Here is a 27369-nt window from a genome sequence, read left to right as displayed (position 1 = left end):
GGGACGCCTGCGCATGCCTATTGGCGCTGAGCGCGGAAAAATCCCGGGCTTTTTCAGGTACCGATTCGGGGATCGGCGCAGGCGCACTATCCCATGGGTGTGAATGCGCAGATGACCACTTGAAGATCTACAGTTACAGGTAAGCAACCTGTCTATATAGTTCCTTTGCTCTCTACACATGCTGTCTTGTAATAAATCCATCCAAAAAGCAGGAACTTGTGATTTATAAGGTGGGACAATGTGACCTACCTCAGACTCTTGACTCCTAAGTTGAAGACTACTTTTAGTACAGGATTAAACAGAAGAGTGGGCAAATCCAGTGTGTTCGTTCCTACAAACTTTCCACTTACAGAGACATATATTTTCCAGCCTTCCCCCATCAGGCTCTGGATACCTTAGAGAATCCACTCTGACTGTTGGGGCCCTCATAAATAAAATGCCTTATGGCAGGTGAGATGCATTAAAGAGATCATTAATGATCTGGAGTTCGGAGTAAGCAGTGAAGTGGCCAAGTTTGCAGATGACACTAAATTGTTCAGGGTGGTGAGAACCAGAGATGATTGTGAGGCACTACAAAGGGATCTGTTGAGGCTGGGTGAGTGGGCGTCAACGTGGCAGATGAGGTTCAGTGTGGCCAAGTGCAAAGTAATGCACATTGGGGCCAAGAATCCCAGCTACAAATACAAGTTGATAGGGTGTGAACTGGCAGAGACTGACCAAGAGAGAGATCTTGGGGTCGTGGTAGATAACTCACTGAAAATGTCAAGACAATGTGCAATTGCAATAAAAAAGGCCTACGCCATGCTGGGAATTATTAGGAAGGGAATTGAAAACAAATCAGCAAGTATCATAATGCCCCAATATAAATCGATGGTGCGGTCTCATTTGGAGTACTGTGTGCAATTCTGGTCACCGCACCTCAAAAAAAAATTATAGCATAGGAAAAAGTCCAGAAAAGGGCAACGAGAATGATTAAAGGTTTGGAACACTTTCCCTATGAAGAAAGGTTAAAACGCTTGAGGCTCTTTAGCTTGGAGAAACGTCGACTGCGGGGTGACATGATAGAGGTTTACAAGGTTATGCATGGGACGGAGAAAGAGAAATAAGTCCTTTTCTCCCTTTCTCACAATTCAAGAACTTGTGGGCATTCAATAAAATTGCTGAGCAGTCAGGTTAAAATGGATAAAAGTACTTCTTCACCCAAAGGGTGATTAACATCCGGGCCTTTTCTGTGGCGGCCCTCTCCTGGTGGAACCAGTTGCCGGAGGAGGTGAGGGCCCTGCGGGACCTTGCCCAGTTCCGCAGGGCCTGTAAGACAACCCTCTTCCGGCTGGCCTATGACTAGCTGGTACAAGAAATCCAGGTGTAGTTATATTAGAAGTTGCTGTCCCTATTGTTTTAAATGGTTTAAATGTCTTATAATTTTAAATGTATTAATTAATTTTAACTGTTTTATGCTTAAATGTTGTTATGTGGAATTTTATGCTGTGAGCCACCCTGAGCCACTTGTTGGGAAGGGTGGGATATAAATTAATAAATAAAAAATTAATAATAATAATAATAATAATATGTGGAATTCACTGCCATAGGAGGTGGTGGCGGCTACAAGCATAGCCAGCTTCAAGAGGGGCTTGGATAAAAATATGGAGCAGAGGTCCATCAGTGGCTATTAGCTGCTGTGTGTGTGTGTATATGTATGTGTATATGTGTGTGTGTGTGTGTATTTATATATGGGCCATTGGCCTGATCCAACATGGCTTCTCTTATGTTCTTAAGCAATGGGGTGAAATCACCCACCTCCTCAATCCAATATGCTTTTACTCATTTGGCAGTTTGTGGACCTTTCAGGCAGGGATTGCAATGTAGAGGTCATAGTGACATGAACATGGGTTTAGTAACTCTGAAGTTTTGACAAGGATAAGATATTACTTCTACAGTAAAGACCATGAAGCAGGCAGTTGACAATCAGAGTACACAGTACTGAGCTACATTAACTAAATTAACAAATGTTCTGTCTTGGTCATAGCAGCTTCATATGGATGTGCAGCTAGGAAGGCTAAGAGAGCTCCTGGCCCTGGCTTCTTGGTGTATCAGAAATTAATATCCCAGTGCAAATCTGAACATGTCACCCTGATAGAGTTTGGTGGAATCTCAGAGCATTGTGCTGATGCACTGATATCACTTTTAGATTCATGCTCCAAGTAACATTACAGTTTCACATAGATAGGAAAAAAATAGCAAACTGTGCAGCACTATAATAGCAATTATATTGTAACAGCAACAAAGCCCTTAAAGGGAAACGTCCATATCCAATTAGAAATACATATCGTCTTGCTGCATAAAGAGTCTCATAACAAAGGTTGTCGTCTTCCATCACGATTTAAATAAGCCCAGTAGAAAAATCAAGTCAATTCAAGAGGACCGGTTTCGGTTTCAAAAACCTTCACCAGCCAAGGATTTAGCTTTGCAGTTTAGTACATCATGGCTTCAAGCCACATAAAGAAAAGATCACTTGCTATTTGAAGCACCAGTCCTTCCTGTTTATGACAAAAGTTCTGTTATTTTCTGGCTGGAGAAGCAATTACCAGCAATTTATACAGCAAGACGATATGTATTTCTAATTGGATATGGGTGTTTTCCTTTAAGGGCTTTGTTGTTGTTACAATATACTGTATTTGCTATAGTGCTACACAGTTTGCTATTTTTTCCTGTCCGAAGTAACATCATGGCATCAGTTGGAATGTTCCTGTCCCCCCAAACGCCTGCTGGTTGCTAGTGATTGGCTGTCAACCCTAATATTTCTCTCTCTCATATCTATTGTATCATCTATCTGTTCCCATTTTACAAATCACTGGCTCATATGTGCAACATATGTGTGAGTGTTCATCTTTAATAACCTCTGTTTTTCCAATATCATGAGATTGCTGCTCACTTGAGCTGGTAGGTAGCTTCCAGCTCACCTAGGCCAAACCCTTAGAAGTCTAGTATCCTGTGGGGCTGATTGCTGAGATTTGAGGCTATGTGAGCAAGAGCTGTTCTTCTAGCCCTGAGCCTGGTTGATATAATGCAGGAAGGTTGTTTTGTCTTTCTCCTTATAATGTATTGGAGAACTGGAGGGAGGGGAGCACACATCTCATTTTCTCAAGTGTACTATCAGCCATTGTGGTGCGTTTGCGACCCACTACTCATTTTTGTTCTAAAGTGACAACTTTCCATGCCTCTGTCACTTGCTTTATCCTTCTCAAACTACTTTCCTTTTGTAAAAAATTACAAATTTGTATTTTTCTGTCTACTTTGGGAGCGCCCAAGTGCCTTATCCATGAGTAGCCCTATCTTCTTGTCCTCAGCAATCAGGCTTGCTATTAAAAGGAGCGGTGGTGATAGTAGAAATAGTAGTAACAATTTGGTTGGATTAGGTTTTTATATGTAATTTAAGGGATTAAACGTGCAGACCTGAATGACAGATGAGCTAACCTCTACTGAGAACAGGCGTGTGCTAACACACCTAAATGTAGTATACACAGTCTAGTAATTAATGGATTCTTCTGTTTATGTATTTCTCATGTGTATAGCAAGACTTAGAGTAAAAACTTGCTGTCAACATACAAAAAACAAGAAAACCTCTGCTGAGCCAGCCTTATTTTTTTAACCTGCTGAGCTAGATCTCTGTAGGAGTAGAATTGCTTTTAAAAGCCACTTTTAACCCTTCTTGTGTATAATGTGTGTTTAGATAAACATTCCTCTGTATGCCTTTTGGCATATGTATATCCTGGCAATTATATCCACTAACTATAGTGTTCCTTCTGTGATCAGGGGAAGATTAAATAAATTTACTTCTAAATTTGTAAAGTTTTAGATTTGAAACAGTAGATAATTCATCTCTGTCTGTTAGAAGACATGTTAGTGGATTATTTATTTCCATATCCTTTTTTCCAGTTAACTTTTAAGAAATGTTTTATATCTGAACAGTAATACTAGAAATAGAGAAGTAAATTAATAAGTTATCAGAACTTCCTCTTAGTTCTCCCAGCTCCTGCTTTCTACTACAGGAATAGTAATAGGCTGCTCATTTCTTTTTTTACAGTGGATGGATAAAGAGGGAGGGTCCTATAGTTGTTTCTATCCTGCAGTTTTTGCAAGGCTGTAGAGTGTTCCTGGCACTTTCCAATCTGGGGAAGGTGGCTTGGGCAGACACAAGAATTATCTCTCCTCCTTTCTAGACAAGCTGCAGGCTTTGAGAAGTATGCCATCCCAAAATATTACCAACGAATATGTGAAACTCCACACTACATGATAGCAGAAGCAATGGATATTTTCTGTCGTTACTTTTGCCTGTGAAAGAGATGCACAGACACTATTTTTTATATATATTTTCTGCAGAAGCAACTGATTCTGTAACTCAAAATAGGTATGCAGAAGCCTTTGGACCTCTTTTGTGCTCTCAAAGCTCACTTTTGCACAACACACATCTATATTATTAGTGGTAGGTTCAGTAAAACATCATTTCACTAATCCTCCCCCCCACCCCCAAAGCATCCTCTTGAATGATATTAATTGTAGGGATTGGAGATGTGCTGTCTTCTGAGAGCATTGTCTTTCATTGATGTGTTAGTGGCCACACAGAGCAGGTATGCAGCTCACAAGTCAGATTGGAAATTGAGCCGTCCCTGGGTGGCTCCGTCCATCAGTTTTCACTCTCTTGTAGATAATTTATCATTACTTCAGATTTCAGCAGATTTGAAGTTAAAGCACATAAGAATCTAAAGCAGCAGTAACCTTGTCATCATAACTTCTATAAATGTGCTATTATGTCTTAAACAACCGTTAAAACACTATGAACTGCAATGTGAGAGTCTAATCTTAATACTTACAGCCAGATGGGATGTTCAGGATGCTTTCTTGGCAAGAGGAACCGTGGAAACACAACTTCTCCTGAATGTAAAGCTTGCTGTGCCTCATAGAAAAGCTGCATTGGTTTTTTTATTAAACAAAAATAGCTCTCTGGTACTACTAGCACAGCACTGCTCCCCATGCCTTGTCTCAGTACCATCTACTGGAGAATAAAGGACTACTTTGTTTACTGAAACTGTACTGGAGAAATACTTCAGTTAGGGAGGGAAAGCAAAAGAGATTATGGGGCAAACGCATGTAAACCCAGCACTCTAGATGTGTAATGCTTTCTGTAAATTGTTGACAACAGCTTGAAAACCTTGAGAATATGAAAGCTTTTGAGAAGCATGTATTAAATGAAATTTAATATTTATGGTGCTTTTTAAAAAATTGCTCCAAGCATAAGAAAAGTTTGCTGCCCTTGAAAAATCAAACAGTTTTATATTGCACCCACACATTCACAGACAATTAGACTCCCACAGTTCCTCCTAGGAATTATGGTGTGCTAAATTTAAGTACATGAAAGTGACAATTCTATGTGGTCAAGTTTACATACCTGGTAGTGGTAGCTTGTAACCCTCACAGGTTTATTCTGCAGTCACTTTCTCTGAGGAGTGTCAGGCACTAAAGCAGCAATGTTTGCTGATGATGCTTTTCTGATAAATACAGAGTACTGCTGAGGAGGTCTTAGCAAGTCAGCAAGGAGAAGCTTGTCAAGTGGGATGGGAAAACCTGATGATTATGCAGCAAGATAAATATGAGTTTTCCTGTTAGTTCTCCGAAAATGTGGAAAAGAGAATTGGTTTGTGATATAAGTTTATTTACAGTAACAAAGTTTTCTCATTAGCTTCAGTGTCTTGGAATAAATGGCTGCCGTATTCTTTTTAATGTGATGTTATGGTTACTATCACATAGTGACGTAAAGATTTCCATGCCTCTTGGTAGCTTGATATACAATAGTTGGTGGGCCAGCCAATCTTTGGTCACCGCTGACCTGCCCATTCACAATCTAGGCAGGGATTGGTTCTCTGATGTAAGTCTGGGCTTTGAAGGTATTTGGAAGCAGCAGGATGTCTCAGTATGTGGGGAGTGACTCTGAAGTTCATAGTAATTGCAGGGACAATATGTGCTTCTTCTGTCACAAGAGAGGGGGCAGAGGACATCCCTGCAGTTGAATTGAACTTTGGAGGCACTTGAGAAAGTTTCAGTTGTAAGACTGGAGAATTTATTTATTTATTTATTACTTCACATTTATATCCCGCCCTCTCTGCAAGCGGACTCGGGGCAGCTTACAATCAATTATGTAAAACAATTTAAAACCAATAAAATACATTTAAAACATTTTGTGGTGCTATACACTTGATATGGCGGGGTCTTTCTTTTTTTCCTGTTAAGGATCCCATGATATTCGTAGCTCCTCAGCGGTGAGAGGTGGTGGTTCTCTCCCAGATTCAGATGTTGAAGACCTGTTGAAACAGTTCTGTCTTACAGGCCCTGCAGAATTGTAAAAGATCTCGCAGGGCCCTTATGGCCTCCAGGAGGGTGTTCAACATTTCTGGTGCCACCACCGAAAAAGTCCTAGCTCGTGTAGAGCATAGCCTGGCTTCTTTTGGTCCAGGGTTGGACAATAGATTTTTTGTTGCTAAACTCACTGCTCTCTGGGGAATATGCGGAGAAAGGCGGTCCCGTAGATAGGCAGGCCCTCAACCATAAAGGGCTTTGAAGGCCATAACCAACACCTTGAAACGAACTCGGAGCACAATAGCAGGCAGTGCAGTTCTTTCAGCACTGGCCAAATGTGTTCCCATCTAGGGAGCCGCATCAACAGCCATGCTGCAGTGTTCTTCACTAGCTGTAGTCTCCAGGTTAGGGTCAAGGGTAACCCCATGTAGAGAGCATTACAGTGATCTATTCTCGAGGTGACTGTAGCATGGATCACAACAGCTAAATCGTCATACTCCAGAAAAGGGGCCAGCAGCCATACCCGCCGGAGATGAAAAAAGGCGGATTTGGTAGTGGCTGCTACCTGGGCCTCCATTGTCAGAGAGGACTCCAGGAGTATTCCCAAGCTCTTGACCTTAGGGGCCAGTATTAGTGGCACCCCATCAAGAGCCGGAAAGGGGATCACCTTTCCCAGGCCACCCCAACTCAGATAGAGGACCTCTGTCTTCATTGGATTCAGCTTCAACCGACTCAGCCTGAGCCAAGATACTGTGGCTTGAAGAGCCGTGTCTAGGTTTTCCGGGGTACAGTTGGAATGGCCACCCATCAGTAGATAGAGCTGGGTGTCATCTGCATATTGGTGACATCCCAGCCCATACCTCCTGACAATCTGGGCAAGGGGGCACATGTAGATGTTAAATAACATCGGGGACAGAACCGCACCCTGTGGCACACCACATATAAGTGGGTGCCTTTGGGATGATTCTTCCCCTATCACCACCCTTTGTCCCTGACCTTGGAGAAAGGAGGTCACCCATTGCAAGGCAGACCCCTGAATCCCCACGTTGGCGAGGCGGCTAGACAGTAACTGATGGTCAGTTGTCTTGAACACAGCTGATAGATCTAATAATAGCAGTATTGCTGAGCCGCCCTGGTCCAGATGTTGCATAACATCATCCATGAGGGTGACCAAAACCACCTCCATCCCGTGACCTGGCCAAAAGCCAGACTGGAATGGATCCAGTGCGGAAGTGTCATCCAGGAATCCCTCTAGCTGGATTGCCACCGCCGCTCTATGACCTTACCCAAAACGGGAAGGTTTGACACCGGCCGATAATTTGCCAATATAGCCGGGTCTGCGGATGGTTTTTTCAAGAGGGGACGGACCACAGCCTCTGTAAGAAGTGTGGGAAAGGTCCCTTCTAAGAGGGATCTGTTGATAATAGTCTGTAGAGGCTCCCGTAGCATCACCTGGCTAGCTTTTATAAGCCAGGACGGGCATGGGTCCAACTCACAGGTAGTAGGGCGTACAGCAAAAAGGATCCTGTCAACCTCCTCCAGGCTGAGTGGGGTGAAGGAATCCAGAAATGGACCAGAAGACGTGCTTGGTGCCTCGAGTTCTTTCACTGTATCAATTGTGGCGGGGAGGTCATGGTGGAGCGACGAGACCTTATCTGCAAAGAAACTTGCAAAAGCCTCACAGCCAATTTCCAATTCTCTAACATTTGGTTTACCTTGTGGTAAAGTTGTTAATGACCGAATTATACTAAATAATTGGGCTGGGCGCAAGGTCGCAAATGCAATCTGGGACGTAAAATAAGCCTTTTTCATGGCCTGGGCTGCCATCTCATAGGTCTACATAAATGTCCTATAAGATGTTCTCGTAGCTTTATCCCGAGTACATTGCCACTGCCTCTCTAGTGGTCTTAATCACCGTTTCATCGATCACAGCACCGGGGTGTACCACAGTGTGGATTGTGAACAAGGATGAAGAGGACATCGAGGAGTGATCTCGTCGATGGCTGCAGAGAGCTGGTTATTCCAGATCTCTGCAAGCTCATCCAACGAGTCACCAGAGGGCCAGGGATCCCACAAAGCCATTTGAAGCTGCATAGGGTCCGTCTGGCTTCGTGGGCGAGCAAGAACTTGCTCACCGCCTAAATGGAGTAGAGGTGAAGCATCCACACGGGCCTTCAGGGCATAGTGGTCAGACCATGGCACTGCATCAGCAGAAATCTGATCCACTGTAACCCCCGTCGCAAAGCTCAGGTCTAACATGTGACCAGGCTGATGTGTGGGTGTTGTTATATATTGGGAGTCCCAGTGCTGCCATGGAAGACACTAGGTCTGCCGCTCGAGTGACATTGAAGTCATCCAGGACAATGAGTCAAGGGTGCTCCAGTGCCCAGCCTGCTACAGGCTCCATCAGGAATGGTAAGGCACTGGCCGGTGTGTTAGGTGGATGGTACACCAGCTTGATTGCCAAACTCTCCTCAGCATCCCACATCAGGCCAGCACAATCCATGCCCATGATCTTCGGAGGTGGGAGCACCCGGAAGGAGCAATCCTCCCGTATGAAAAAAGCCATCCTCCCCCACCCCCCGTCTGCTAGTCTGTGCCTGGTGGAGGACGAAGAACCCAGGTGGAGCTACTTGGGAGAGAGCTACTGTCTCCCTGTCCCACACCCAAGTCTCCGTCACGCAAGCCAGGTCCATGTCCTGCCTGGATAAAATAACCCTGCAAGACTGAGGTCTTATTATTTATGGACCTGGCATTGCACAGCACCAGGGACAGAGGTGAGTGTTTCCATTTGGCCCCCATACCTGCTATCCTCTGGATGGGACACAGGCTGGAAGGGGAGTGAGCCCTTCTATGTCTCAGTTTCCTTCCGTTCCAACTCTGTCTGTTCCCACCACTGTACTTTCCCCTCCCCAGGAGCACTGGAATCCCTTGACCAGACATCTCTCACTGATGATCTTCGCTGAGCCTCAGATCACCAACAGAATATGATGTCTATAATTGTAACTTATCCTTCCCCACCCTTCCACTCAATCCAGCGCTCTATATCACTTTATCTCTAATATATAATATCCAGAGAGGATTGTGAGGCACTACAAAGGGATCTGTTGAGGCTGAGCAAATGAGGTTCATGGTGGCCAAGTGCAAAGTAATGCACATTGAGGCCAAAAATCCCAGCTACAAATACAAGTTGATGGGGTGTGAACTGGCAGAGACTGACCAAGAGAGAGATCTTGGGGTTGTGGTAGATAACTCACTGAAAATGTCAAGACGGTGTGCAATTGCAATAAAAAAGGCCTACGCCATGCTGGGAATTATTAGGAAGGGAATTGAAAACAAATCAGCAAGTATCATAATGCCCCAATATAAATCGATGGTGCGGTCTCATTTGGAATACTGTGTGCAATTATGGTCACCGCACCTCAAAAAGGATATTATAGCATTGGAAAAAGTCCAGAAAAGAGCAACTAGAATGATTAAAGGTACTGTGTGCAATTCTGGTCACCGTACCTCAAAAAGGATATTATAGCATAGGAAAAAGTCCAGAAAAGGGCAACTAAAATGATTAAAGGTTTGGAATTAACTTCCAATTTTGCCAATTAATTTAAAGACAATTTAACCCTCCCTCCCCCCTCCTACCGCATCAATTAGTAAAATTAATAACATTTTAATACCTCTACTTTTACTAATTAATCAATTTAATCTCCATCCCTCCTTTATCTACCCAATCAATTAGCAATTTAAACAATATGACTAGTTAAGTGATACATTTTCCCGAGAAGTGGATCTGTAAATATACTCGAATTAATGATCAACTTTTTACAATGTAATTGTCAGCACTGTGGTTGATATAGGAACGGTGAAAAAGTAAATAAACTCATGTATATGCTGTTGACACAGAATAGTTCCATTGAGAAAATTTTAATCCAGACTGACAGCAACATGGAACCTGTGGATGTGCAGTGCTTTTGATGTGATGAACTTTGGACTAGTATGGAATGTCAAGCAGTTAATAAAGGTCAATTACCATTTGGAAGGACTCAGCAGAGTGTGTGTCTTTGTGTGCATGCTTTCTTATAGGTCTAGTTCAATTAAGGAGTCATGCCGTTTGTGCAAAGAAACCAATGGCAATTGTCAGATTTTTTTAAAAAAAATGTCAAGTCACAGTTGACTTATGGTGACCCCATAGGGTTTTCAAAACAAGAGATTTCAGAGGTGGTTTGACATTGTCTGTCTCAGTGTAGCTATGGCTCAATGGTAGAGCACATGCTTGGCATACAAAATTTCCAAGGTTCAATCCTCGGCATCTCCAGTTAAAGGATTGGTAGTAGGTGAAGTGAAAGATCTTAGCCTGAGACACTGGAGAGCCACTGCCATTCTGAGTAGAATGGACTAAAGATCTTTGATGGACTATCTGATTCAATATAAGGCCAGTTCCTGAGTTCCATGTCACAACCATGGTATTCCTTGGAAGTGTCCCATCCAAATGCTAGTCAGGGCTGTCCCTACTTAGCTTACGAGATTGGGGCTATCCAGGTCAGGGCTTTAAATATTTAAATTTAAAATATTAGCAGACACCTTAGAAGCCAGCCATTTAACAGTTTTCACCCTACCACTTGTAAGAGGCTTTTAAAATTAAAGATAGTTTATTTGCTAGGAAGTAGACTGTAACTGTCCTTGGGGAGGACATTCCACACTCTGGGTGCAGCACCAGAAAAAAAAATCTCTCTGTTCTTGCAGTGTTTACTTGGACAAATGTTGGGCAGCTCTCGGGATAAGGGGGAAAACAGATACAAGAAAATGTTTCTGAAGATAGGTAAACAGAAGCAAATGGATAGCCAGTGCAGTTGGTTTAAGATTGAAATTATGTGATTTTATATATGTCAAGTATTATTGAGCAACAGTCCATGAACCTGATGTTCTGTACCCTAAATGATCAGCCCTTGACTTTTATACAGCAGGCTTGAATCCCAGAAGATTTAAAACAAGGCAATATATTTTAACCTTGTTTATCCCTTTGTTCATCTTCTGGAGTCTTTAGCCCTGTTGAGTTTCTGTAGCCATAGCTGTTTGTCTGGGTGGGGTGTATGTATGTGGGGGGAGGGTCATCCAGCCAGTGATGCATAGTCCTAGGCTCAGTGCTTGTTAAGGCTTGCTTGCCTATCTACTTGACCAGTTGGTGCCCTGTTGGTTGTCTGGTGTGGAACCAGGCAGGGTGGAGGGGGGATTTTTCCTGGCCCACCCAGACTTTATTGAAGATGACTTGTTTTGAGCCTTTGTGGGCTACTCTTGTATTCACTGTGTCTCTGTTTTTTCCTAATTGTCTGCTCGCTTACTTTGCAGAATTGTGTGCTGCACTATATAGGACCCCCCCACACCCAATTTGAGGGGGGAAAGGCACCAAAAGTGGTTGGATAGAGACATGTGCTGGGTCTTTCCCCCAAAGAAAGTGATCTTTTGCTTTGTTTTCTTGGAAATCAATTTTGCTCTATTAAAATATTTGCAAAATAAAGCGGAGAGGCTAGTAATGTTATCAAGTATGTTTATGTGTATCCTATTAGACTTTGTAATCCTAATATGCACAGCCCAGAAATAGCACATAATGTCTATAATTTTAAAGCATCCTGTTGCAAGTGAACAGCATTTTCCTGAATCCATTGCCATAGTAACAAAGCAGCTTTCCTAGAATTCTAGGTACTCAAGCCTATAATGGAGCAAGCAGTGTGAAGCGCTTCATATTTCCACAAGCAGAAAATGTCCAAACATAACCTTGAGATCACAGTTCTTTGTTATCTCACCTTAAATGCCAAGTTACATCTAATAATTCATTGGACATTTTTGTTACAAGGTTTAATTCTTCTTTTCAGTGGAATGGGATTTGCCATGCTTCTGCATGCCTTGTGCCTGAAACTGTTTTCCTTTCAGGACCCTGTTGTCATATGGCTCCTCCACAAAGCATTTCAAGAAATTCAGTGTGGGGAATGGCTCTGCAGGGTTAGACTAGGCCCAGGGACACTTTGGTTCAAATTTCACTTGGTCATTAAGCTTTCCTGTTGACTTAAGGTCTGTCACTTTCTCTCACACTGATCTATCTCACAGGGTTGTTGTACAGGATACATTGAGGAAAGCATGTACATTACTGTGAGCTTCTTGGAGGAAGGGAGCATTGGGTAAAAAAATAAAAATAAACATTTCCAAAGTTAACCACAATATAAGCCAAGTCAAGTTTAATATGATCAGAGACCTGTCCAAAAAAGAAAGAAACCACAATATATGAAAAAGTAGTCCTTTCTAAGATAACTCTTAAAGTTTTCCTTTTGTTCAGAAATATGGATAACATCCAAAGAATTAGGCATTCCTAAGTCTTTTTTGGTTTTGTTTGCGATTTTAGCTCTGAATTGTGAAATTATAATGAAAGCCAGGATAAATTCAGATATTAGTTTTTATTTTTATAAGAATTCAGAATAATTTCTTGTAGCATAATTAAACTTTGGACTCAATGATGGGAAAGAGACTGTCCTTTTGAGGGTTACCCTTCCCACTGATTATGAAACCAGGGCTGTTGAAATTTAGTGAAGTATTTCACATTCCCATAGTTCCTTGGTTCATGACTTGATGCAGTGTACAGTAAGATTCTAACCACAGCATTTTAAACTAAGAGCTAGTCCTCAGCTGTAGCCAGATGGCAGGAAAATAAAACTGGCAAAGCTCTAGAGATAACTACAGCTTGCTGAAAACTCATGTGAAATGGCAGGTTTTATGCTGTATCAAGAGCTGCCCAGTGGGTGCGTGGTGCCCTAGGCAGGCACCCCCCTGCGGTGCAGCAATGCAGTGCCTTGCTCCATCCCCATGCCATACTGATCCGAAGTGCCCACCCGCCCCCTCCTCCCTCCCCTTCCCTTCCATCACTGCCCATGCAATCGCGCTGCGGCTTGCCAGCCCTGATGCAGCATGTATCTTATCTTTAGAAGCCTCGGCGTGACACGGGGGGTGGGATGGAGTGCCGCAGGGCCCCCGCACAGCACACTGTGATCGCATGGGCTGGCGGGTGATGCCAGAAAGGGAAGGGAGGAGGGGGGCGGGTGGGTGCCACACCTTGGTGCGGCATGGAGGGGGCATGTGGAATGAAGTGTGGCAGGGAAAGGGGCGGCGTGCATGGCGGAGGCAAGCAAACTAGTAGCTTGCCTGGGGCACCGGGAGGGGGGGAGCTCAATTTGGCAACCCCATCCTCCCAGTGCCCTAGGCAACTGCCTAGTTTGCCTAGTGGGTGAGCTGGCCCTGGCTGTATCCTCTGTTGATTCCATTTGAAGGACTGCCTTTATGTGCATGTTCACATGCAGTAGCTTTGGTCTTCCCAGCAAGGTCTACTGGCAGTAGCCACCTTGTCTAAAGTATGCCCAGCAACCTCTGGAACAGCCTCCTGAAAAGGACGGGGCTGTCTCCTACTTTCCTAGCTTTCCAGTGTGACTGCAAAACAGAGCTGCTCTAGAGAACTGGGGGAGGAAGGGGGCAGCCTTGGCAAAGACTTACTAATGGGGTATAATGCGTTTTTAGAATAGGGTTTTTGGAGGCTTACCAAGGGGAACATTTTTTAAGAATGTGAGAAGCTTTCCAAATAAATATTATTCAAGTAAACAAACTGTTTTTAAGAACAGTAAAATATAGTTCTATTAACCTATAACCATTGGTGCTTTTTGTATAATTCAGCAGATGTTGTATATTCCCTGCTCACCTGTACATTTATTTTTAATCCCTTTTTGTTCCACCTTTTTGATGGAAATGTGCTTAGAAAGGTGAATCATGAATCACTCCTCCACAGAATTGCTTTAGGCTGATTCATGACCCTGGAAGTACACCTAAATGAGTTGACTGAGAATGAACTGAGCTTAGGTGTAATGTAAATCAGTCACTTGAGAGCAAGATTAATGTAGCAAGAATATTGGGGACCCAGTTTGGGAGACCCAGGTTCAACCTTCCCCCCTCCAAGATTCTAAGGACACTGATTGGCCATTGCTGTGTTTCTGTCAGACACCAGAATACAAAGGAGATTGATTCTAACCATCATACCCTCCCTGATTCGGTGCATGAACCAGATGAGTCCAGTGTGCTGGACAGAGTGAGACTTACTGTCCAACTTTGGAGTAGTACAGGATGACATTGGATTTATACCTCACCCATCACTGAATCTCATCAGAGCAGTTTACCGTCTCCTTTACCTTCCTCCCCTACAACAGACATTCTGTGAGGTAGGTGGAGCTGAGAGAGCTCTCACAGAAGCTGCCCTTTCAAGAACAACTCTGTGAGAGCTATAGCTGTCTCAAGGCTGTTCCAGCAGTTGCAAGCGGAGGAGTGAGGAATCAAACCTGGTTCTCCCAGATAAGAGTTTGCTCCTCTCTGGGATGTACGTCTCCTTTGAGTGCTGTGTTCTCTGCCTTTGACTATGCTGAAGTGGTCAAGTAAGTCCCATTTTGACTCCTCTGAAGACTGATAGTTATGTAGCTTTTTCAGGCTTTCCCCCTTGGCCTAACTGGACAGGGTAAGGAGAATCCTGCTTTTTAGGATGTAAGCCTTTTAATGTCTGCTGTTAAATTAAGATGCAAAGGTCTTTATGGAGAGAGGCTTTGGCTGGACTGCAGGCAGGGATCTATGATCTGAAAACATGGAAGTCACTGTGTCTTTTCCCTACCTCAGAAGTGACCCAAGGCTTATACCGGGGCACTTGAGGACATACTGTGGCTGCTGTTTGCACTTACACGTCAGCCCTTTGCATCACAGCTAAGTAGAGAGGCTGCTGCTGTTCAGTAGAAGATGGAGGTTGTGGAGAAACGCCATTTTAGTCAATGTTGGTGCTTCATTGGGAGGGAAAACATGAAACTCCTAAGCAGCCTCCCTCCAAACCCCCCCTCCCTTACAGAGCCAAACCAACAACGCTAGGGGGAAAGTCTCCTAGAGAGGCAGGAAGTTCTTTTGTTCTTGGGATTGGAGTTAGCAGGAAGAGAAGGCAGTTTGCAATTGGCGCTCGAGGGAGCATGTGGTGGGCATGGGGGCTCCTGCCTGTGAGGCCCCCAGGCAGTCAGACCAAGTAAGTCATCCCCAAGGTGGGGCAAGTTTAGACCAGGGACAGTAGGATGCGTTTATAACACCTTTCCTTTATCATGCTGTTTGCTGTGCGGGTGCTGTGCTGTGCTAACTTTTTATAGGCAGCTGTTTTTGTTTTGTTTTTCTTTCCCTTTTTCTCTTGTAAATAATTTTTTTTTTTCTGTTTTGAATGCTGGTAGTCAATCTCTGTACCACATAGATCCCCAAACCGCTTTAGACCACGCTGCTTTATAAAGGGGGCCCCGGGGAAGGGGGAAGGCATGCAGTTGGATAAGGTGCCAATCCTCCAGGGGTGCCCCAAAGAAGTGCTGAGGTCTCTGTGAAACCCAAGTACAGGGTGGCAGAGGACCTTGAGGCCTGGCATCGTAGCTAAGGAGGGGGATTGGGAGTTCTGTTCCTCTCAATCTGAACCCCTAGACTGAGCAGGTGGTGGCAGCGAGCCCAAGGGGCAGGAGGAGAAATAGCTCCCTCCAGGAGTTGGCGACTCAATAGGGAGTTGACGGGACCGGGCCTGAAGGCAGAATCGGGCCGGTTCCGTCACAGAGGTATTCCTGCTGGGAACTGAAGCACCCAAAAGCTTGCTAAATGGTTTCTGGTGGGCCTGGATCTTTGGAAGCCTTTGTCACTTTGCCTCTATGATTACAGCTATACAGTGGCTGTCCATTTAAAAACTCTTTTTGACAATGTGTCAGCTCCTGGCTTTAACTAACTGAGTGATATGGAGGAAAAGGAACAGAGAAGCCAAGTGACTGCTGTAGGGAAAAGGATAAGCACTAGGATGCTGAGTGGTAAGCTGAAGCAGCCTTATGGCTGCAGAAAGACAGGTTGCTTACCTGTAACTGTAGGTCTTCAAGTGGTCATCTGTGCATTCACACTCATGGAGATAGAGCGCCTGTGCCGATCCCCGAATCGGTACCTAAAAAGCCCAGGATTTTTTCATGCTTGGCACCAACGGGCATGCGCAGGCGTCCCAGTGCGCATGCTCGCCGGCACCAGCATGAGGATCCTGCCAGTTCCTTCCTGACCACTGGAAGCCCTACTGGAGGGAGACTGTCAGCAGTGGGGAAGGAGGGCGGGTAGTGTGAATGCACAGATGACCACTCGAAGATCTACAGTTACAGGTAAGCAACCTGTCTATCTTCTTCGTGGTCTCTGTGCTTCACACTCATGGGAGATTAGCAAGCAAGACATACCTGGAGGCAGGAAGACGGTCAACCAAAAGAAACAGCTTGCAGCACCGCAGCTCCCAGATGAGTCCTCTGCTGAGCATGCACATCCAGCGTGTAGTGCTTCATAAAGGCATGCGGAGAGGACCAGGTGGCAGCCTTACAAACGTCCGTCAGGGAAACACCTTTCAGGAATGCCACCGACGTCACCATCACTCTTGTAGAGTGTCCACGAATAGGCCCAGGTAACGGCTTCTTTGCCAACCAATAACAGTTTAATAGTCTCAGTGAGCCACTTTGAAAGCCGCTGAGACGAGATTCTGGAACCTAACTTAGGAGCAGTATAAGAAACAAAAAGATGCTGGTCCTTACGAAAACTCTTGGAGCAACTCAAATAAAACAATAAGGCACACTTAACATCTAGAGCATGCAGCCTACGTTCCTCATCCAAGGAAGGTGTAGGATAAAACGTGGGCAACCAAAATTCTAAGTTAAGGTGAAACTGAGAAACCACCTTGGGGAGAAAAGAAATATCAGGAGCTAAAGACACTCCAGACTTCTGAAAAACTAGATATGGGTAGTCACAACGCATAGCCGTGAGCTCCCCTGCACGGCGTGCTGATGTGATGGCTACCAAAAAAGCAGTCTTCCAAGATAGAAGCTGTAACAAGCATGTGGCCATTGGCTAAAAGGACGCCGAGTCAGCCTGTCCAACACTAGAGTCAAATCCCACAACTGTGGGGGTGATCTTGATGGAGGATGAAGCCTAAGCAAACCCTTCAAAAATCTCTTAGAATGAGGGTGCACAAAAACCAAATGCCCCTCCACTGGTTCATGGAACGCAGATATTGCTGCCAGATAAACTTTAATGGAGGAAAAAACAAGGCCAGCATCCACCAGAGATAACAAAAACTCAAAAATAACCGGCAGTCCCACCCTCTGGGGTGAAACTGTCGGATCAACTAAAAACTGAAGAAACTTCCGCCACTTCCTATCATAGGAAGAGCGGGTAGACAGCTTCCTGCTATTCAGGAAAACGTGTTGGACTCTGCTGGATAACTCACAGGGTCGATGAACCACGCTGTCAGCTTCAGGTGGGGCACATTGTGATGGTATACATGACCGTCCTGAGCTGACAGAAGTTCTGGTTCCGCTGGAAATTGGAGCAGTTGGAGCAAGATCGGGAACCAGTTCTGCTGAGGCCACCACGGAGTCACCAGGATGCAGCATGGTCTCTCTCTTGAGATCTTGTTGACCATCCTTGTCAGTAGTGGCAGGGGTGGGAACAGATAAAGGAATCGACTTTCCCACGGGAACAGCAGACCGTCTCCCAACGACTCTGGATCCAAGCCTCCCCTGGAGCAAAACGGAGGACACTTCCTGTTTCTGGCTGTGGCAAACACATCCACCTGAGAGTACCCCCAGAGCTGAAACACGGGTTGAAGGAAGCACCACTCGTGCGGGGAAGCTGCACCCCTGCTGAGTGAGTCTGCTTGTAGATTGAGCACTCCTGGGAGGTGCGCAGCCTTCACATAGATGTTGTACGCCAGGCACTCTGACCACAGTTCCAGTGCCAGGGCACAGAGCCTTCGAGATACTGTTCCTCCCTGCCTGTTGATGTAACACAGGGCAGTAGTATTGTCTGTTAGCAGAGCAACAACCTTCCCCACCACCATGGGATGGAAGGACCGAAGAGCAAAGTGAACCGCCAGCAGTTCCAGATAATTTATATGACAGTGAGTCAATTGAGAAGGCCAAAGGCCCCCCACACACAGAGAGTCCATGTGAGCCCCCCAACCCCACAAAGACGCATCTGTTGTGACCGTCACTGACGTTGCAGTAGGTGGAAGGGAGCTCCCTGACAGATATTGTCCTTTGATTTTCACCACCGCAGTGTTTGAAATGTCACAGGTGGAATTACAAACCTTTTCAGAGATGAGTCTATTAGTGGTCGAAACCGACGAAGAAACCAAAGCTGTAGGCCTCTCATCCTCAGCTTCGCAAAGAGCAGCACACTTGTAGTCGCCGCCATCAGCCTCAGCATCCGCTGCAGCTGTTGCGCCGTGCCCCACTTTCGACTCTGCAAGAGTTTGACAAGATTGATAATGTCCATCGCTCTCTGCTGAAGCAGAAAAGCGCGATGAAGGTTCGAATCCAGCAAAGCCCCTATGAACTGCACTGTCCGTGATGGAGTAAGATGTGATTTCTCCAGGTTGACCTGCAGCCCCAAGGTGTGAAGAAGACGAAGAGTGATGGCAATATGATCTGACAAACTCTCCTTTGATTCCGCCACAAGGAGCCAATTGTCGATGTATGGAAAGACTATCCCTTGAAGCCGGAGGTGAGCAGCCACAACACTCATCATCTTTGTATACACCCGAGGTGCGGTGGGCAGGCCGAACGGAAGAGCCTTGAACTGGAAGTGTTGAGAACCTACTGCAAACCGAAGGAAACGTCTGAACGCGCAGGATGAATGCTAATGTGGAAGTAGGCATCCTTGAGGTCCAGCGTTGCCATCCAGTCCCCTTGGTTGATGAGGGGAAGAATTGTTTGCAGAGTGGACATTCTGAACTTCTGGTATAGAATAAACTTGTTCAGATTCTGAAGGTCCATGATTGGTCTCAGACCCCCCATCCCGTTTGGGAACCAGGAAATAACGAGAGTAGAAGCCTCCCGTTCTAGCCTCCACCGGAACCCGTTCTATGGCTTGTTTCTGTAGGAGGTTGCTCACCTCTGCCAGTAGAGGTGGGGAAGGGGGTGTGGTGATTACCACAGATTGGTTTGGAATCTGAACAAAGTCTATTTTGTAGCCTTCCGCAATGATGGAAAGTGCCCACCTGTCCGTAGAGATGGACTCCCAGGCCGGCAGGAATGGGCGGAGGCAGATAGAAGAAGTGGGGACGGTGACGCGTGCTACTAGAAAGTCAAAGGCCCTGCTTTTGGAGGCGAGCACCCTTAGACTTGCCAGTGCGTATCGGTTTCTGTTGTTCCCCCTGTATGGGGACCTACTCTCAGGTTTAGCAGAGCAAGGTCTCCATTGCTGTTCCGGAGAAAACTTTTGATATTGTTTCTTGGCCCAGGGCTTGTGCCACTGTTTTGGTTTAGTAGCTCTGGAAGACGCCGGGACACCCAGGTTCCTGGAGGTCTTTATGCTTTTATCTATTTCCTGGAGAGCATTGTCAGTGGTCGGGCTGAAGAGGCCTTCACCCTCGAAGGGCAGATCTTCAACGAAGGCCCTGGTGTCGCTGGAGGGCTGTTGACGTGAGCCAGGAGTGGCGGCGGAGGCAGATAGCAGACGTGATGGTTTTCGCTGAGACGTCCACCATATGCTTTGCTGCAGCCAGTTTTGCTTGGCTACAGCAAAGCCTTCCTTCTGCATCTTTTTTACAGCAGACCTCTTCTCCTCACTCAGGGAAGACAGGAGGAGGGCAAGTTGTTCCCATACTGAGTATTGGTATCTAGCCATGCACGCAGCATACTCCCAGCGCTCCAGCCGAATAAAATTTCCTCCCGACATTGTCCAGCTGCTTTCCCTCCTTATCTGGTGGGGAGGAGTGAGTCTTGTGGGCCTTTGACGAGGAGGATATGACCACCGAATTGGGCTTCGGGTGTGTGAAAAAGAATTCAGCACCAGCCTCTTGGATGCGGTACATGCGGTCCAATCTTCTTGATGACACAGGTGTAGAAGCAGGCTTCGCCCAAGGCAACCGCTGTAGACTTATCCTGCTGCATGATGTCAAATGCGGTTGTGTCACCGGTAGAGAGAGGGAGAGTGCCATCCTCTTCACCAGGTCCCCATACGGCTTTAGATCCTCCAATGGTGAGATGGGAAGATTCTCAGCAGTATGAGCCACTGGCGAAGGTTCCAAAGCCCTTCGGTGCCGACCTCGGAGTTTGACAATGAACACTCTCTCCTCAAGGAATGTTCCAAGAGCACCGGCGTTGACTCTCTTACAGGTGACCGGATTGAGACCAACAATCTAAGTTGGACTTCCTCCACCACCACGCCACGTCTTCTGGGTGGAACGGACATTGATGCCGAGGGACGCCGCCTAGAGTGCTGAGAAAGCCTCAACATATGGGATGCCTCGGATAGCTGGTCCCAATCAGCAAACTCACGAGGGGGGTACCATTGGTACGACGGGTATGGATAGGCGTAGGGAGGCCACTGGCGCTGCTCCCACGGTGGAAGTGGTGGGAAGCAACAAGCTATGGTAGTTGGTTCCAGCTCTCTCCGACCCCTTGCCTGATCCAGTGGTGCCGCCGGTTCCATTGGTACCGACACCTCCGAGACAGAGTCACTCTCACTCCGATGCCTCAACCCTGAAGAGTGGGAATTCTGAGTAAGGTCAATCTCTTGCTCCAGCTGCTGCGAAGCACTGCCTCTCGACACCGAAAGGCTACGACGTGGGGACGCCAAGATCTTCCTCGGTGGAGCGGTCGACATCGATGCCGAAGCGTCGTGAGAAGGGGCAGTAGTGCGGGATGATCTCTTCTTCCGCTTCTCCTTGGATTTCACCTTCTTCGGCGCGGATGATCAGGTCCCCAAATCATCCCGACACTTCTCAGCTGGAGTGTCCACTGACACTTCAGATGGTCGTTTAGTGGAACGCCCGCGCTTGACCGGCATCTTGGTCCTGATCGGTGATGTATCGGCCAATGTGACCATCGGGGCCGCGGCCTCTCCCATCGGTACCGACGGGCCCGATGCAATCTTTTGAGGATGAAGTGCCGACTCAACCAATGCGGCTGAGAGCCTCGCCGCTCGATTCTTACGAATTTGTTTGGAAAAACTCAGATAGTGTACGTAAGAGTCAACATGATGTCCCTCGCCCAAACACAGGAGACAGAGGGAATGGCTGTCAGGAGGGGCAATCTTCTTTCCACAGGAACGGCACCTCTTAAAAAAACCAACGCCTTTCCATAGACACCAAGGAAAAACCCACACAGGAAAACTCTGAGGGGAAAAACGGGGGGAAAATTGGACCCCGAAGGGCAAAGTCCAACAGGTTTTTTTTTTAAACACTATCTATCTAACAACTAACTAACTACACTAAGAAAATAACAAACGGGCTATATACAACAAGAAAAGGCAATCCTATGATTACTGTACTGACCGGAAACACGAAAAGAGATCCTCTCAGCGGAGCGGTCAGAAAGGAACTGGCGGGATCCTGCGCTGGCGAGCATGCGCACTGGGATGCCTGCGCATGCCCGTTGGTGCCGAGCGCGAAAAAATCCTGGGCTTTTTAGGTACCGATTCGGGGATTGGTGCAGGCGCTCTATCCCCATGAGTGTGAAGCACAGAGACCACGAAGATCAGGACTGGAGAATTGGACATTTTCTGTGGGCTAACATTATTTTCGTTTTTACTGTTCTTTGAATGCAGGTTCTCATTAACTGAAATGTGTTGAGACATATTTTTTTTCCTGTTCACAGGTGGATGTGACTATCATTCATTTTACACCGTTGGTGCAACCAAAGATACAACAGCCCTTTAAGCTGGTGGAGAAAGTTGTTCGAAGTGTTTTTCAGTTCAGAAGAAAATATTGTCATCATGGAATACGGTCAGAATTCTTTCACAAATAATATCTATTTGTAACATTAATGTTGATGCTACTGCTACTTAAAGTGTACTCACACATGCATGTTTATTTGATGACAGTGAAGGATGCCACCATGGCTTAGGCATGAAGCCAAATAGTTAAAGTGTTTCACTAGTTCTAGGGCAACCAGAGTCAGATCCCTGCTCTGGAAGTTTACTAGTTACCTTGGGACTATCACGCTTTCTCAAGCTAACTTGCCTTATGGTATTGTTGTTGTATGGAGAAGGTAGGGGAGAGCAGAATGATGTGATAAGCCAAATTGGAACCCAGTAGGGGAGAAAAGATGTAAAAATGCAGCTAAAAAAACACAAGCTCAAACTCCAGAGAGTTAGAACTACGTCCTGTAGGTGGAACATATAACTCTGACATCTTAAGACCAGCCTCTTTGTATTTTTTTATACAGTGGCTGCTATTCTTACGCTAGTGGCATGTACTTCTTCACCCAAAAGGTGATTAACATGTGGAATTCACTGCCACAGGAGGTGGTGGCAGCCACAAGTATAGCCACCTTCAAGAGGGGTTTAGATAAAAATATGGAGAACAGGTCCATCAGTGGCTATTAGCCACAGTGTGTGTGTATATATAAATTTTTTTGCCACTGTGTGACACAGAGCGTTGGACTGGATGGGCCGTTGGCCTGATCCAACATGGCTTCTCTTATGTAGGCCTGGGATAGGTACAAGAAGAGAACTGATAGTTGCCAAGACCAATAAGCAGTTTTTTCTTTCATATTAAGTCACCCTCAACTCACTTATGCACATTATTTAGGTGTTACAATATGAAGTTAGGTCAGATTTTTTTACTTGAAGAAGTTGGTGAGAAGTTTTAATGTTTTCCCTTTGAAATCACTGAAGTGGGATGACTGTACAACATACAGTGAAACACATATTACAATATAGTCACTTTGCAGAGATTAGCTGCCACTAGTGGTTCTGGGTTTGAGAAATTAAAAATCATAATAATGAAGTTAAATGGTAATTTGTACAGTTCTTGTTTCTTATTCGTTGCCACTACTTCTTTTCAGAATCTTGTTTCCCGAAGCTGAACGTTTGAAAAAAGCTGAACAGATGCTCATGTTAGCCGATGTTGACCCAACTCTGCGCCCAACTCAGCTTTCTATGTTTAACTTTAAAAACCTTTGTGATGTATACAGAAAAATGTGTGATGAAGATCCAAAGCTGTTTGCTTACAACTACCGGGAAGAACTGAGAGAGAAAAAAATGAGGAAAAGGAACTTGAAAAGGACTGAGGATGACAGATTGCTTTAGTTAACTTTTAAATGTTACCTAAACAAAAAGAATGTATATCTATCAGTGGAGTGAAGTATTCAGCAAGTGTGCATATTTCCGTATCTTCTGAGAGCAAAGCATATCTGAAATCAATGTGAGGGCAACAGAAGATGAGCATCAGGATTTCAGAATAAATGTTTTCCCCTTATTGTGGAACACTCCACCTACAGTGACAATTCAACAGCATAAACAATTATCAAATGATTGAATGCTCATATGTTGAACTCAATACTTCAGAGAAGAAGGCAAAACACAATGAACATGCTACTGAATTGAACGTTTTACTGTACAGGCTTGTAGAGAAAATAAAAAATACAATAAAATAAGATTACAGTACAGACTTTTGTATTTACATATATATATATAAAAATAAAGTATAAACAACACCTTGCTTCATAATGTGGGCTTTTATTATTTAAGCTCCGTTAAAAACTTGACTACTTTAAATAAAGCAAAAATTAAAACCGTAGAAATTAAATGTCCAAATCACTAAAGCTGTGTTTGGACCCTTATCAAAATTGTAGATCATTTTTTCCTCATCCTTCTTTTCCCATAATGTTTAAAAGCTATCTAATTTAATGCTAAAGAGAACTTCGTTTACAGATTCTGGGTGCTGTAAACCAATTTTTTTGTTCCACAATAAATTAAAATAACTTAAGCCTTTACAATTACTTCTGTGGAGAAACACAGTAGTGCATTAAGTTGAAAAGTTAGTAGCTTCTCAGGATACAACAATCATCTGTTTTGGATTCTTGCAGGAGGAAAAATCTCCCTCAGGAAGCTAAGACTTCCCATGCCTGTCCACAGTTTCATAAAAGCAGTCTTCATTAACCACTGAAGTTAAGCTTTGTACACTAAATTCCCTTTCTAAAATTGAATTAAGATCAAAACTTGAAGCATCAGGATGACCATCAAGTGACTGGTGATGCTCTTGCATGGTCAGCAAAGTTCCTCTGTCACATCTGGTACTGTTCACTTTCCGTTTAATGGGACAGAAGTGGGCGCGCACTAGCTTAGGATGTTCTCCTGCCCCATGCCCATCTCTCTCAGGAGGATGCATTTCCTCTGTGACCTCACTGGCATTCTCAGAAATTTTCAGGCGCTTGAATTGGATTTCTATGTCCTTTGTTGGGCTGCCTTTCTTCAGAATGTGCTGGTAGTCATCTTCGTCATCACTTAGAATGTCAGACTCCTTGACAGGGCTGTTGGAAAAATCAGATGCACAGTTCTGCAAATGTTTCACAGGAGATGAATTTTTAGATTCCAGGATGCTGTCTGTAGTATGGCAGCTGCTACTCTGAGTACTGCTGCTGAGGCTGCATTCATCAGAATCAAGTGAATTTTCTTTGCCAACCTCAGTGCTCCATTCATTACTGGGAGAGTTCTTCAGTAGCTTCAAAGATCTTGAAGAAGCTGCCCAACATAAAAATATATAAGTAATAACAAAAACCTTACAATTCAATTATAATCTCTCCATTAGAAGTGTCAGTATTCATAACCATACTTTTTGAATAATACACCCATGATCAAGTTGTGGTCACGTTGAACTGAGGCACTCTTATGCTATCCTCACACAGGTCACAGACAAGACTTCCCATAAAGCCACTTTTCACCAATTTCGAAACCTGGACATGGGAAGTCGTGTGTGTGTGTAAAATACAGGGAGTTAAGAATATATTAAAACCTATTATGTTTTATATTTGAAATATGCATCTTAAATATTGTATACTAATATCTTCAATGATCCTTGCTATTTGGAAGGATCATATGGATATTTAGTATCTAAATCTTTATCCCCCCCTTTCCTTTTTTTCTTCTTTGTCCCCATCTTTTTTAAGTATATATAAGCCTGGCAGCACTACAGAGGTGGGGGAAATTTTCTCTTTGGTCCCTGTGAAAGCCAGCATTTTGCTCCAATGCTAAGAGGAACAGCAGCAGTGGCTGGTAGAGGCACCTGCCACAGCAAATTGTAACTTGGAACCCCCATGTGCCTAAGGAGCACAGTTGCCTAAGGTAGCCTGAGGACCCTAAGCAGCAACAGAATGCACTCTTTTTGAACTAGCTTTCCAAACTGCTTTCCAAACTTTACCAAAACAGTTAAGAAGGTATTTCAGTTAGCCAGAAAACTCAGAAAGACAGCGTAATACAAAATCATGCAACCTTTCTGGTATGTCTGGAAATATAACTTAAGCATGAATAAATTTTATTAGTCTGATTTCACAGATACAAGAGCAATGATAACTGAACTTAAACTTACCTAACACTTTCCATGGGGTGCAAGCTCATCATATTTTGATGTGTATCTCAGCATTTGGGGCTATCATTCAGATAGCATGATATCGGTTTTGATACATGTGTAGAGAAAATTTCATCTTACCCAGTTTTGCTGAAACAGGAATTCGATTCTTATGTAGAACTAGCCGACTCTTACACGTTTTCTCCAAAGGTGAGTCACATTTTATTTGGCGCCTGAAATTCTCTCTTAGGATTGAACGAATCACTTTGACTATATTGGTCTTGCTTTCGCAGTCACTGTAGATATGAGGAAACAGGATTAAATTTTAAATCACTCAGGTTCTTTCGAGTTGAATCTGATTGAGACCTTGCATACGAAGAAGAAAATGAAGAGTCAGCATGAAGGCTTAGTTCTTTTGAGCAAACAGTAGGTTCACAAAGCTGTCAATGGCTAAACAAGTAAAATTTCGTGCAATAAATTTCTATAATCATAATGACCCAAATATTGTACATTTTAAAAAATGACTATGTTTTTAATGGGTGGAAAGAATCCATCTGGGAATATGGTCCCATTAGAGTATACCTGCTACACAGCTGGAAGGTTGTTTCAGGTCTTCCTTCTAATTCTGATTTAGTATGGATCATTTCCCAGATGCAGTTGTTTTCTGTTCCTGCATTTAGAAAAAAAATCCTTGCTGCTGTAAATATTTCATGATTTCAATATCTAGCAAAATATTTTACATAGAACTCTGAAAATAGGCTTTCTTTACAGAAGGAATAGGTGAATTATAAATGCTCAAACAATATGATCTTCATGGAAACTTTGTGATTAAGTAGTTGCCTCAAGACCTCCTCTTAAATTACCAATTATCTCTATTGGCAATTAACCTTGCAAGAATATTTGATCCCACTGCTAATTTCCTGGCTCACAGTACATATCCTCAAATAAAAATTGAAATATAATATTGATAAAAATTCATTCACATTGCATGGATAGGAAAAATAAGGTATACTAGGGAAAAAAAGAAAAACATCTCTGCTCTTATATGCATTCTGAGGGCATTTAATAGCAACTCAGCACTCTGCCAGGCTACTGTGAAATTAAGGTTGTTAACAAATGTGAAGCTTTTAATCAATTGGCTGGCTTGCTTTTATTCAATTAAAAAATCTGATCTTATACTAGATATATTAGATACTTTGAGGCTATTAAGTCAATTTTCATTTGACAAAATACAGAGAGCATTAAACATATTTCCTGATCTACAGATGCACTTAAATTGTTTAGAGCTACACTACAGACACTGAAATTCTTTTCACAGCTGCCATTAAAAACAGTTTTAAATCCATGATTAATGCATTGCTTAATTAACAAGCCAGTTAATGCTTTTCAACTCATCTTCAATACTTCCAACATGTAGAGGATAGGAAAATTTTAGTCAGCAAAAAGTGCTGAAACACCTTCACTGTTAACTTACCTTATTTTTACTCAGTTTAAGAATCACAGATCTATATAAAAGGCAAGCCATCTTGCTGACAACTCATCTATTCTCCCACTGACTGGGCCACATGTTGCTCAATTTCCATGGAGATTAACTCCATCCTCCAGCCCCAGGACAGATGAGG

At 44.2% G+C, this 27369-nt stretch overlaps 2 protein-coding genes across 7 annotated transcripts in view; one reads left to right on the top strand and one right to left on the bottom strand.

Annotated features, from left to right (window-relative positions):
• TFB1M (transcription factor B1, mitochondrial) overlaps nt 1-23902 on the top strand; it is a 62788-nt gene extending 38886 nt beyond the window's left edge. For all 4 annotated transcript variants that reach the window (XM_060241170.1, XM_060241178.1, XM_060241185.1 and 1 more), the window contains exons 7-8: nt 22056-22183; nt 23247-23902. In XM_060241170.1, coding sequence (XP_060097153.1) covers nt 22056-22183; nt 23247-23490 — 372 coding nt within the window. In that variant the 3' untranslated portion in view covers nt 23491-23902. The remainder of the gene's footprint in view (nt 1-22055; nt 22184-23246) is intronic.
• Nucleotides 23776-27369, bottom strand: part of TIAM2 (TIAM Rac1 associated GEF 2) — a 303128-nt gene continuing 299534 nt past the window's right edge. For all 3 annotated transcript variants that reach the window (XM_060241093.1, XM_060241102.1, XM_060241110.1), the window contains 3 exons: nt 26330-26417; nt 25889-26043; nt 23776-24924 (listed from right to left, as the gene is read on the bottom strand). In XM_060241093.1, the coding sequence (XP_060097076.1) occupies nt 24293-24924; nt 25889-26043; nt 26330-26417 (875 nt within the window). In that variant the 3' untranslated portion in view covers nt 23776-24292. The remainder of the gene's footprint in view (nt 24925-25888; nt 26044-26329; nt 26418-27369) is intronic.

This window comes from Heteronotia binoei, chromosome 1 (assembly GCF_032191835.1).
Source record: "Heteronotia binoei isolate CCM8104 ecotype False Entrance Well chromosome 1, APGP_CSIRO_Hbin_v1, whole genome shotgun sequence".
NCBI lineage: Eukaryota > Metazoa > Chordata > Lepidosauria > Squamata > Gekkonidae > Heteronotia > Heteronotia binoei.
Note: the sequence above shows the minus strand (reverse complement) of the source record. Positions and strands in the feature narration are given on the sequence as shown.